General features: G+C 39.5%; 1 protein-coding gene across 2 annotated transcripts in view; it reads right to left on the bottom strand.

The window, feature by feature from the left end:
* Positions 1 to 6390: 6390 nt before the first annotated feature.
* Positions 6391 to 13557, bottom strand: part of nol4la (nucleolar protein 4-like a) — a 28201-nt gene continuing 21034 nt past the window's right edge. Inside the window, exons 11-12 of one of the 2 annotated variants that reach the window (XR_005639365.1) lie at positions 9823 to 11692; positions 6391 to 9717 (exon numbers count right to left, since the gene is read on the bottom strand). Coding sequence is in view for 1 of the 2 variants with exons in the window: in XM_039801835.1 (XP_039657769.1) it covers positions 11484 to 11692 (209 nt within the window). In the remaining variant the exon portion in view is untranslated. Of the gene's footprint in view, positions 11693 to 13557 lie in introns of both variants that reach the window. The other variant, XM_039801835.1, reaches the window with a different exon arrangement.

Below are 13557 nucleotides of genomic sequence, written 5' to 3'. Positions count from 1 at the left end.
GTCTGTCTGTCTGTCTTCTCAGGTAAAGGGGTTCAAACTGGGCATGGGTTCTGGTGTCATCCTGTTTTAGATCTATATTTGATCAGCAGCATGAGGAGACAGACAGTGTGAACCGCTGAACTTTTGTAAGTTCACGTGTCACTGAGGGACTTTCAGTGTCAACACAAAGACTCACCATGATCGATTATCTCCGCAGGCCACACTTGTTTATGTGTGTTTCTTGTCTGGAACACGTTGTTAGTGCAGTTACTGTTTAAGGGCTTCTGTGACTTTAGTTAATATTATCCCTACAAAACTGGTTTGTTTTTTAAACTGGACATGAAGCGATAAATATGCTTGTTGAACAGCAACAAATTAAGTCTAACAAAGGTTATTATTAACATTACAAAATAAATGTGTGCAAGATATTCATTCTAGAAATTGGGACATAGTCAAATGATTGGATCAGTGAGCCTCTCTTTTGTCTAAATAAAAATAGTGAATAGCAGTAAGGGGAAGTAACTAATTATATTTACTTAAGTACGGTACTGAAGTTTGAGCTCCTTGTACTTACTTGAGTATTTTCATTTCATGCTACTTTGTTTCCACTTCACTCCATTTCAGAGTGCAATATTGTATTTTACTCCACTGCATTAATTTGACAGCTGCAGCGAGTAGTAAAAATGACCCAGTTATATTATATATAATAATGCACAGGGGGTATTTTTCTGCATTTTATTCATTTATTTATTTATAATATTAATACATCCTGCGAATAATTTACTTAAGCACATTTTAATGCAGAACTTTTACTTGTAATTGAGTATTTTTACAGCGTTGCATTACTACTACTACTACTACTACCCAAGTAAAAGACCAAAATCATTACAACCTGTATTTTCAAAATATGTTTCAAGCAAACATTGTAACTGTTTCTGAAAGTGTATAGTTGGGAAATGTTTTAGACACATTTAAATAAGAGAATAATAAGGTCACTGCTGTTGTGTTTTCACTGTGTGAGAATATTGACTTTGATCTGCTAGAACACAGTGTCCATTTTATGACATGTTAATCTATTTTTGAAACCAGCTGTAAATCTTCCCAGACCTATGAGCTCAGCCAAAATATTTGACTTTATGTATTCATCTCTACTTCAGGATGAATTATAATAACTTCCTGTAGTGCCATCATTAGTTGGAAATGGTTTGGCTTATGACCCAAAACCTGCAAAATAATTTACCTTCACATTAGCATAGGCTTAAAAAAAGTTAGCACGCTGAACTAAAGATGGTGAACATGGTAAACATTATACCTGCTAAACATCAGTATGTTAGCATTGTGTAAATGGCACGAGAAATAGACCTTGTCAAACTTTATTTAGGCCATGCTATATGCTATACTTTGTGTATGACTTTTTCAATCCATACATAGTTTTCTCTTTCACTACACTTGCATGTTGTGTGTATTTGTATGGATATGTATTTGATTACTTACTTTGCAAGTAAAGTGAGTAACGCAAATAAAACCTACACATCCCGTGATCAAACTCACGTGTTTAAAGCGATGCGAATATTCGCTTCGCGACCAGTGTGAACGCAGCACTAGAGGCAGGTGTACAAATTTGTATTACTGCCTTTGTACGCCATTTTATAATCAACCTGTGTATGCTTACCTTGCACGGTAGCTGGATTCTGACAATATCAGGAGATCACAATCACAATTGTCACGGGCGGAGCTAAGCTCTGGATGCAGCGGTGATGTATCTGCAAAATGGTCTCAGGAAGAAACTAGTTTTGGTGGAACATTTGCACCCCGCAAGAAAATGCCACATACAAAATTAAATGAAGTTAACTGTTCACACAATACAGTAACGTGAGCTATTTAAATTAGCTGGATACATGGTTAAACGGAATTTGCTCTACAGGTCACTGGTTATTATAATTCATCCTGAAGTGGACATGAATACACAAAGTCAAATATTTTGGCTGAGCTCATAGGTCTGGGAAGATTTACAGCTGGCTTCAAAAACAGATTCTCATGTGAGGAAATGGACACTGTGTTCCAGCAGACCAAAGTCAATATTTTCACACAGTGAAAACACAACAGCAGTCCGTGTGTACTTCGTCCACAGCAATCCCACCAGTCTGTCCCAAAACGTCCCAGTTAGACAGTAAATGCGGTAAACATATTCTTTGTAAATCTTTGCAATCATTTCCCTAAAGAACCAAGCAGGCCTGCCTTGTTGCACGATCCAAATTTTCTTCAAAACTTGCCATTTTTAGCGTGTAGCTTGTTAGCTCGAAGTTTGTTGTTGTTTCTCGTAGGGAAGGGATTTTGAGAACGGCAACACGCAAGGAGCGGAAGGTGAGGGCGATCTTGGAAATGTACTTCCCTTGATCCAGACTAGGCTTCGGGGCTACAGGTGTGGTTTAGATGTCAAGTCAAGTCAAGTTTATTTATATAGCACGTTTAAAACAACTAGAGTTGACCAAAATGCTGTACAAATTGAAGTGCACAGCACAACAAGTAAAATCAAAGCATGTGTGTGACGGCCGCGACTGTGTGTTCAAAATCAACAATGGCGGATGTGATAAATAATTCATCCAATCACCTGCCAGGTATTTTTTTAAAGTGCCTGCCCTTTCCCAAACTGTTTTGAGAAGTCTATATTGACGATGTTCAGGTGCCGCCGGAAATTCCGCCTGATGTCCCTCTTTTTAGGCCGGATATCCCGCTACCTTGCGCTTTCTTTGTGTTGTTCTAAACTCCGGTGGATTTCTGAGGACTATGGTTAACTGCTCCTCAGATCTCTGCAGGGTAAATCCAGACAGATAGCTAGACTATCTGTCCAATCTGAGTTTTCTGTTGCACAACTAAAAACAAATTCCTTCCCGAGGCTATTTTGCAGAGGCACCATGGCTCCATCCAGAGCTTAGCGCCGCCCAAGGCAATTGTGATTGGTTTAAAGAAATGCCAATAAACCAGACCACGTTTTTCTCCCATCCCGGAAGCAAAATTACGAATCCCACTATGGCCACGCCAAGACCCGCCCTACGAAGCAGCTCGATTGGTTGGGGTTAGGCATTTCACCTCGAGTGGTTAAGGTTAGGGTTAGGGGATTGGTCAGGGGATAGGACCTGTACATGTAAGCATGGACGCCTGGCCAATAGTAGTGTGTGAACGCTATTGAAGGGCGTGTCTTGGCGTGGCCATAGTGGGATTCGTAATATCGCATCCCGGAATGCTGTGTGGACTAGCCACACCCTCCTACGCAGTGCTGTGGAGGGAGGTCTGGCAGTGCGAGACCAGTTTTGAGTGACTGCTTCTCAGATGGTGCTGTGAAACAAACCATCTGGCGCGTCAGGTTAGTGTTTTGCTACCTGTATTGAACCTGCTAAATGGAACTTGTGAGCTCATGGTTACAACATGGGAATATGTGTGCGTTCAGGTGGTTAGATTGCGAGAACACCGCTGCTAGACAACGGCAACATTAATGTTACTGTCGGCGTCTAGGAGCCAACCGAGGCTAACAATTTAGCAAGCTAACGAGCGGGTAACATAATGCAGGATATGCTAGGCATAATTAAAGAGGAAAACGATGAGGCTGTTGGGAATATCAACATTTTCCTCAGACATGTTTTAAAAATTACAAAGAATAATTCTATACGACTAAAATTACAATATACAAACTTACCGAGGGAAATATATGATAACGTTGTTGAATATGCAACAAGGATATTACTGGCATATTACTGGCAACAATTTGTGTCTTTCTGCTGCTTTCTGTAGTTTGATAAATTACAACAAATTGCTTGTTGAATTTGATAAAACGAACGGAAATAATTTCCAAAATTCTTTTATTTAACAAATTGAATATTGAACTGAACACAAAAGCCGCATTAAAAAAATAATGATAGTGACATTTTATAGTGTAGTTTTCTACTGATACTTTCTTTCAGCTAACTCAAAAATGGTATTTGGCGATATGTCCCAGTCTCTCGCAATGTGTGTATTGCAATTATTGCAAATGATATCGGGATGATGATTAAAAAACTATTTATTTTGCAGCCTTGGCAAACCTGTCATAAATCGTGAACTTTGAGCATTCAGAAATATTTCACTTACGAGGTTGTGAATTACACAACAGGGTATTCTTCAGATAACAATGAGAGAATTGCAATGCATCATTATTAATTTATTGGGTATTTATGTATTTAATAACTGAAATGTGTATGTCCAGCCCAAACAGGTTGTAGCCTTATCCTGTTATGTTTAAATTCATTTTTTCACTCATCAATCTACACTCTAATACTCCATGATGACAAGGCAAAAACTGTATTTTAGAATTGTGAGCAAATGTAGCTATTTTAAGATAAAAATGATCACATTGATAGGTTAAGTATTCAGACCCTTTATGACAGCTTATATTTAGCACAGGTGCCTCCAATTTCTTTGAACCTTGATTGGAGTCCACCTGTGGTGAATTCAATTGATTGGACATGATTAGGAAAGGCACACACCTGTCTATTTAAGGTCTCACAGCTGACAGCTCATATTGGAGCAAAAACCAAGCCGTGAGGCTGAAGGGGCTACCTGCAGAGCTCAGAGACAGGATTGTGTTGAGGCATAGATCTGGGGAAGGCTATGATCAATCTGCTACATTGAAGGTTCCCAAGAGCACAGTGGCCTCCAAAAATCATTCTGAAATGGAAGTGGTTTGGAACAACCAGGACTTCTTCTAGAAGTGAGCAATCTGGGAAGGATGGCCCTGGTTAGAGGTGACAAAGAACCTGATGGTCACTCTAACTGAGCTCCATAGATCATGTGTGGAGGAAGTTCCAGAAAAACAACCAACTCAACTACTGAGTGGCCAGACAGAAGTGTCTCCTCAGTGAAAGCCTGCTTGGAAGTTTCTGTGGTTTGACCTCAAGTGTCATGTCTGGAGGGAACCAGGCACTCCTCATCACCTCTGAAGTATCTTCCCAACAGGGACAATGCTGGTGGCATCAAACTTGAATGTCTGTGTGATATTTCAGTTTTGTCTGTTTAATAAATTTGCAAAAATATCCAAACTCCAGTTTTTGCTTTATTTTGGGGCAGTGAATGTAGATTGATGGAACATTTTACTATAAATAATTTAAGCATAAGGCTGCAACATAACTGAATGTGAAGGTCTGAATGCTCGGTGTACAAATCCTTTTCTCCTACTGCTTTCTGCTGCCCTCTTGTGGACAAATAACTTCACTCCCAAAACGCTGCTGAAAAATTTCCCCACAAATTATTGAATAACCTAAGGCATCTTTTTCAAATTACAGACCTAATCTGCAGGCAGCTCTACTAAAGAAAGTTGCAGCCTAAAAAGGCCCTCACATTTCAGTTCAGATCATTGTCCACCAAAGTCTTACTGATAATGATTTGATTCTTCAACATGGCCTGGATATGATTGGTTTACATGTCTGAAACCAGGACCTATCAAATGTTACCAGTGACTTGAACACAGCTTTCTAGTCTTCTGGATTCAGTTGCACCTCTTACTAAACTTCTAAAAAACTAAACCGTCAAGAAGTCTATTCTGTGGGTTACTGATGAAAGCAGGCCTGCAAGAGATTGGTTTAATGGCATAAATCAAAACTGGAAGTTAATGAGCATTAAATTACAAGCATGCTCTGTCCGCTGCCAAAGCAGACTATTGTTTTCGCTTAATTAGTAATAAACACAATCCTTTATTTCTCTTTGACACTGTAGTTAAATGTAGCCAAAAATAGTCAACTGTTAGCAGCTTTTGCTTTGCGGCTCATGATTTTTTAGATTTCTTTTGCAGAAAAATAGATAAATAAGATTAAATATAAAATGAGTTTCTCGTCTCCAGCAACATCTGGTGTACAGTACATATGTTGAATCCCAGTTAGTATCTGTCCTTACACATCTCTTGAAATGTTGTCTAAGCTGATGTCATCTTCAAAACCTCCTGCCTCCTCAACCTCCAACCAGCTAAACTTTTTAAAGATCTCTGGCGTTTTCTTGGACCTACAAGGCTGAACATTGTCAACTTGTCTCTTACGACTGCCAATGTTCCCACTAGCTTTAAGACTGCGGAGGTTAAACCTCTACTTTAAATGACTGTACACACCACAGCTATTGCACATATGTCCTTTCTGGAAGAGGGATCCTTCCTCACTTGCTCTTCCCAAGGTTTCTTCCATTTTTCCATGTTAAAGAGTTTGTTTGGGGAGTTGTTTTCTAATTGGAAGTGAGGGTCGAAAAAGACAGAGGTGTCATAAACTGTATACAGATTATAAAGCCCCTTGAGGCAAAATTGTGATTGTGATATTGGGCTATATTAATAAAATTGACTTGACTTTTCTTTTTGATTTGACACTGACACAGAAATAAAAGAAAAGAAGCAAGACCTCAGTTAGATAGCTCATCGCACTATTTTATTCAGTTACTGACATCCCAGGCAAAGAGGAAAGCCTTGCAACTCTGCTGTTGGTAAACCACTGGTGTTTTTTTTTCTGGGGTTTTTTTTTCATAGCGTTGATGCAACACTGAAAAAGCGCTATTTCCAAACAAACACAGGTCCCTCATCAGTGATATGTAAGAGGCAGAGAGAATCTCACCTGGACAGTTTTGCATGAAACATACAAATGAAACAGGTTCAACCTTTTCTTTTGTCTTTTTGTTTCACATATAATAATAAATATCCATACCTATAAACACTCCGAAAAAAAATCTAAATATTAAGTCACAGGTACTGGAAAAAGCTCCACTTTTAAATCACAATGATAAATGTACAAAACAATAGACATCTCATATAAATGTTAATGGTTTTCGTTAAGAGATTTAAATCATTTCAGAAGAAATGAGATAAAAACTAAACTTGGAGATTCAGTATTTCCTGAGGTTTATGGGTTCCCCTTAAAAAGGCCAGGAGAGGGGAATGGCTTTTATGTTACCGAGGAGATATAACAACAGGTCAAAGTGTCCCTTCAGGGTACCAGTCAGGTTAAGGACAAGGAGTTTTACCTGACAATACGGCCGGGATATTAAAAGATTCTGAGCACTTAATGTAGGATTGTATAATAAATGTACCTACACCCCCACCAATCTCCATTTAGGCCACTATAGTATTCATAAACAGTTGATTAAAGTTGTCCTTAATACATCTTTGCTGGTCCACTTTGAGAAGTTGTGAAGCTCCCTTTTTACTTAAGATTTACCTTTTTAAAAATGCTGGAAGCCACCACAACACCGAGCCGACCACAACCAGCTGTCACGGCACACTTCATGACCGAGTGACCAAATAGTCAAAGAGGTCACGTCTGCACTATGATGCAATGAAACAACAAAAAGGAAAATATCTGGGCAAATGTACACACATTTGGAGTATAGGTGAGGAAAAGATAATATAGCCTGAATAAAACGCAAAAGTATTCTGAAAAACTGTACATGTAAACATCACACTTTCACTGAGTCCAAAACCAGAGGGGATGGGGGGGGGAATACAAAGCTTCACACAGGTTTACATTACAACCTCCTGCACAGAGCTACAGTCTCGTATCAGTGCGGAGAGGAGAGGCAACAATTGAAATAATATAAATAACAATAGAAGAAATACAGACCACCACCAAATGATAAGTTAAAACAAGCAAGGGCTAAAACCACTTTGATTTTTTTTTTAACAGTGCTGTACCCACAGAAGAAAAAAAAGGTTTAAAACATCTTTTTATCACTCTTTGTACAGCTATACAGTACATTTATCTGACCACTTTAGCAATCCACAAGCTACCAGGGCATTTTTAATCAACACCAATAGATTACATTGTCCAGTCAATACAAAGAGAAAATCCATTGGGCATTATTAGAAACAACAACATGACAACAAGTGGTTGTCGTTGATCACAGTAACTCCACACAAATGTTGCTCAGCGTAGACTTAAGACAGTTTACAAACCTGCAAGCTGATGTTTGGTTGTGAGGATGGGACAGCATGACATCACTGAGTCTGACGTGAAGTGTGAGGATCTGCTATGGCTGCAGGGACAAACGAGCAGGTTGGAGGAGACGAGGAAGACATGTGAGGACTCAGGTCCCCCATACATCTATGGTTATGTCTGTTTGAGCCCAGAGGGGTGTTTCATCAAACCAACAGTACCAGTTCCAGTCAGTCGGGAAATTCTGTTTCATAAAGGAGGTTGGAGAAGTCTGACCTAAGTCAGGCTTAGCTTCAGCTCAGGCTTCAACAGTATCACAATGAATCTGCCAGACTGAAACATGGTGTTCTCTTAAAGCGTTCCTCTTTACTGCTGCACTGGGAGAGTCTGATGCACTCACACAACAAATTTAGGTCACATACTGACATGGAATGTACTTAATTGTGCAATTAAAATCTGAGCTCAAGATACCTAATCTAACCGATAACTTGAACCTGCAAACACTGCTTCTTTTTTTTGTGAACACAACATTTCTATTTATCATAACATTTTAAGTTGAGGTGTTGTTAGCAAATAGTCTATTGACATATCCAGCCGTTATGAAGCAACATAACATTCATTGTGAGTTGTTTTTCTGTTCACCTGATGAATGTAAGTGTAATATTCCCTCTTCTTTTAACTCCGTTTTGGTCTCCACCAACTCCCGACGGAAACGTCAGGCTCTTTCGCTGCTAAATGCTCCACTATCATTGAACTATATTCACCAGCTAGTCTCTAACTGTGTCTGTCATCTGTTTGGTGCTGAGCAGGTAGTGCACAGTGGGTTTTTAGAGATTTTTCTCTGAAAACAGCTGCCTGCTGAAAACGACTTTTATGAGACTATTGAGAGTAAACCAAAACAGTAAAGCTGCAGCCAGACAGCTCAACAATGAGCTGAAACTCACTATAAAGCTCCAGAAAGCACTGGGGAGTTGCAGATTCAGGTGTTTATTCTCTGTGGGTTCATATGAGCAACACTTCTCATCGTCATGAAATAAACCTGACTTGACTTTGACTGCTCACATTAAGTCCAAACCAGCTTTATGAAACAGAGTTATCCTGGTTCCATTTGTTAGGCTAATTTGAGACAGGATTTTCACAAAAAGTCCTGCTTTTCTAAGCCTATTTTATAAAACACCTCCCATATGGACCACTAAGGAGTTCACGATGAGCTCTAACAAGGTTTTCAAAAAGAAGCCATTTGCTTATCATCAATAAAGCAGATTGAGCGCTGCTTATGTCCTTTGTCACAATCTCAAATCACTGTGTTATGTTACCTTAATCCTGAGCTATAAAGTGCTTCCAAACTCGCAATAGAAACCATTATTTAAATGTAATGTAAAGTAATGCAGCCCAATAATGACATGGGAATTAAAGAAAAAAAAGTAAAATTTAGCATGTAAATCCAACTCTAGAACGGCCTGGTGGTGGTGGTGCGAAATAGACTAATTTGTGATAAATAACTGATGAATTTGATAAGATTTGTGATAAATACAGAAATATATCTCTTTAAACTTTGAGAACTCAATAAGGTGCGAGCCACTTTTAGGCTGCTTGAAGAGTCATTGTCCTTGTTTGGAATGTCTCAGCCTCTGAATTAAATCTTCACAGATTGATGTCGTACAAACTGGGTCACTCCACTTATACACAAACAGAAAATTAACATACTGTCAATACCAACACTTACATCAACCAAAGAAAAGGGAATACAAACACACACACACACACACACACACACACACACACACACACACACACACACACACTTACGCGTCATGTTTTTGTGCCAAGTGACTCACCATTAAAAGTGTCTGTTGTGAGTGAGACTGTGCTCTAGATTTGCTTTGAGTACTCTTGTGTGCCCTCAGACCATACACACACACACACACACACACACACACACACACACACACACCATAGCAGACAGCTGGGAGAGTAAACTGTGATGCGATTACATCTTTTTCAAAGATTGTCTCTTGCTTCTTTTCAGACAGTGTGTTTTCAGACATGATGGAGATGAGAGAGAGAATTTGACACAGCTGAGGTCAGAGGGGGTGATACAGACGGACAGCGTTTTTTTGTCTGAGCAGCCCACACACACTCACACTACATCCAGTAAAGCCACGTGGATGTTAGGGTTACACCGATGCATGTGAGCTCAATGTGCTCCTTTTTAAAAAAACTCACAGGACAATTCCTTCACAAAACGACTCCAAAAAATCACTTTAAAGTAAAATAAATAAGACGTGCAACATTAAGTCTCATTTTTCTGCCAGGTCCCATTTTCTTATCACTACGAATGACTGATCCCAATACATAAAAGTGCCTCAGTTACGAGGTTAGAGATAAAGATCAGTATTCACAAAAAACAACAACATTGAAATTGGCTACAATGCTGCATGGGATATCATTTCAGTTTGTTTTTTTTACAACTTGATAGTTACAGCAGGAGGAGATTGTGGTAAAGTACTCCGCCTTTTTGCCTTAAAACACTTCAGCAAGTCTGACAGAGTAATTTCAGTAAGCACACCATTACTGATTATCTTCAATATTGCACCTTTTTCTCTTTTCCAGTAGCACTGGTTATAAAACCAAGAGTCTAAACAATATATTAATCTCCTTTTGTTTCCCTGACGTCTGTGACCTCAATTTGCATACCCAGGCTTCTTAAAAGCCTCCTTTCTTTTTAAGTAATGAGAAATATATGAAATATCCAAAATAAAATAACTGAGAATAAAGTCACGTTGGGTAATGAGTCTTTGTCTCTTCGTAACCACACGCCTAAGAATCTGGAAACCAATCCAACAGAGCAGGACCGAGGTATAGTTTTAACGGATCTGTCAAACTTTTCAGATGAAAACTGTCAAACACCGTCCCGTTTTTCCCTTCTCTACATTTAGTAGCTGTAAGTCAACAAGTCAGTGGATTTAGCAGTGATTCATCTGCAGACTTTTAGAAAGCAATACATTTTTCCTGACACAGAAGTGAATTTGGAGAGTTGTTGTTTAGACGACCAAATCAAAAGATGCCACCGTACAGCATAGTTTACACTTGAGTAAAAATAGAAACAAGTTAATGACACAAAGTCACTGCTATTTAACTACTAATTTGCCCAAACATCTGCATAAACGAGCCAATGTGGCATTATGGTCACAGCTAGTTTAAGGTTCTGGTTCTCCCCTGTGCACCAATGCAGATAATTCTTCCACATAGATCATCGCTTCCTGAGACGAATGGAGGTTGAAGTGGTAAAATGAACTGAATGGGATGAATGGCTACAGATAACAGGGCACTAAGGTCAAAGTGAACCAAATGCATAAAGAAAATTTTTTTTCAGCCTGCGATATGTTCTGGCCTGTCCATACATACATAAACACATGTGGGAATAAGGTACCGTACCTACATTACCCACAGTGCACTGCAGTAGGCCTATCACTCATGGACATTTGTGTCTTTGCGTGAAAGTCTGGCCCTGATGTGATTGACGAGGGCGACAGAGATGGACAGGCTAGGAGAAGGTTTGGCTTGGACTCAGTTCTGCTGCAGGATCAGGTTTTCCAGCTCGTCTGCTGAGCGCAGCAGGAAGGCAGCAGACTCCCGGTATCCTGCGATCAGCTGCCTCACCGCCGTGACCTCCGGAGGGCTGAGCTGAGCCGAAGCTCCACCGCCGCCGCCTCCCTGACCGTGACTGTTGGAGCTGGAGGACGGGGCGATTGCCTTCATACTCAGATCTGTGGGACCTGCAGACACAACCGTGATGCTTTAAGGAAAACATACAATACAGGAGAAACACCAGGGGAAATGAAGAAAGGCCCTGGAAGCATCTTTAACCTGAGAAATCTATTTATGCATTTTTCAAACTATGTAAAGACTAAATACGTTGGAACTAGCAGAACAATACTTCTAGTATTTCAGAGATGCATCAAAGAGCTCGTTCTCTTGAAGAAAAGGAAATTCCTGTACACCAATTTTGCAATTAAGGCATTTATCAAACAATACTGATTTAACCCTCCTGTTGTCCTCAGGTCAAATTTGACCCGTTTTCAAAGTTTCTATATCAGACATTTTAGGTTTCTTTAAACCTAATTTCCCAAAAAACAACATGCATAGTTCCATTCAACGGATCAGTTCACTAATTTTATTGAATTTTGGGTGTTTTATTAAATTTTTGTAGCATTTGAAAAAAACAATTTGAAATGGTTTTAAAACAGTATCCTGACTAAACTTCAAAATACAGTACGTTCCCCTGATGTTAACTATTAGTCCAAATAATTCATAATTGCAGCATTTTAGTTAGATAAGTTTCACATAAATGAAGTTTTTTGACTATTAGTTTCCAAACAAAGTGTAAAACTAGTGGTAATAAGTTGTTTTTACTGGTGAAAAAAGCACAGGAAAAGAAAGCGTTAATTTTTGACCCGGGAGGACAACAAGTCGGCAGGAAGACAACACAAGGGTTTAAAAAAAAAATCTTAAAAGCTCAGTTCACTCACAATAGGATTATTATTAATATCTAAGGCTACGTACTATGGGAAACCCACATAGCCTCCATTTATCAGAATGAAAATAGTCAAATGTGGATTGTAGGGTTAATATTTCAGTTGTCAAGCTATCCCATAGAGGGCGCTAAAGGCGTGTAGAAATGGTCGATATCCAGCTAGGGGTCAAAGGGGAAAATTAAGCAAGGAAAACAGAACGAGCGGTCCGGTATGCACGAAAAGTTGTTTTATTTCTTAAAGGTTGGTGTTAAAATTAATTAGAACAGAATCCGTGTTTCAGTATTCTATGGAACAAGAAGGTTACGGAGGACTAGGATTTGATCTCTTTTGATGATTATTCTCCGGTGAGTGTATTTTATTTTTCTGTGCTAGCTTAAACTGCGTAGGCTACTTCGTGTTTATCTACATGACTGAATAGAAGAAGAAAAAACAACTGGAGAAACATATAGCATGTAGACTTATTAGAAATCCAGCACTGTAGGAATTACGGTGTGTAAGTAAGTAAGTGTGAAGCGTGAAGTTGTATTTCTTCAGAGACGTTTGAACTTTGTTCTGGTCTTGTGAACATTTCAAATGAGTAACATGAGTGACAAAGTGCTATGAGATAACTGCAAACTATCTGCATATTGTGAAAAGAAAATTGACATTAATTTTAACTAGGCCTATTTGATATGCTGGTTGTTGTTTTTGTTTTTTTGTATGGTCGATTTATGGTCAAACCCACGCCAGTTCTAGGCAAAACCCGCCCTTCAATAGCAGTCACGCACTACGATTGGCCAGGCATTCATGCTCGTACAAGGTAACGGAACCCGGTTTGTTCAGGTCCTATCCTCTGACCAATCGGCGATCTGACCTTAACTACTCAAGGGTCAGAGCTAACCTCAACCAATCGGGCTGCTTCGCTGGGTGGATCTTGACAAGAAACCAGGTGGGAGCCATAATAACGCGGAAGGCCAATTTATGCTTCTGCGTAAAATCAACGCCGTGGGTACGTACGTAGGTACGTGGAGATATGGACCCTACGCCGTAGCCTGACGTGCACCTCTCAAAAAATGTAACTACACGTTGTGGCGACGTACGTTGCTCGGCCGTGGCTTGGCAGCATT

This window comes from Perca fluviatilis, chromosome 5 (genome assembly GCF_010015445.1).
Source record: "Perca fluviatilis chromosome 5, GENO_Pfluv_1.0, whole genome shotgun sequence".
In the NCBI taxonomy this organism is placed as follows: domain Eukaryota; kingdom Metazoa; phylum Chordata; class Actinopteri; order Perciformes; family Percidae; genus Perca; species Perca fluviatilis.
Note: the sequence above shows the minus strand (reverse complement) of the source record. Positions and strands in the feature narration are given on the sequence as shown.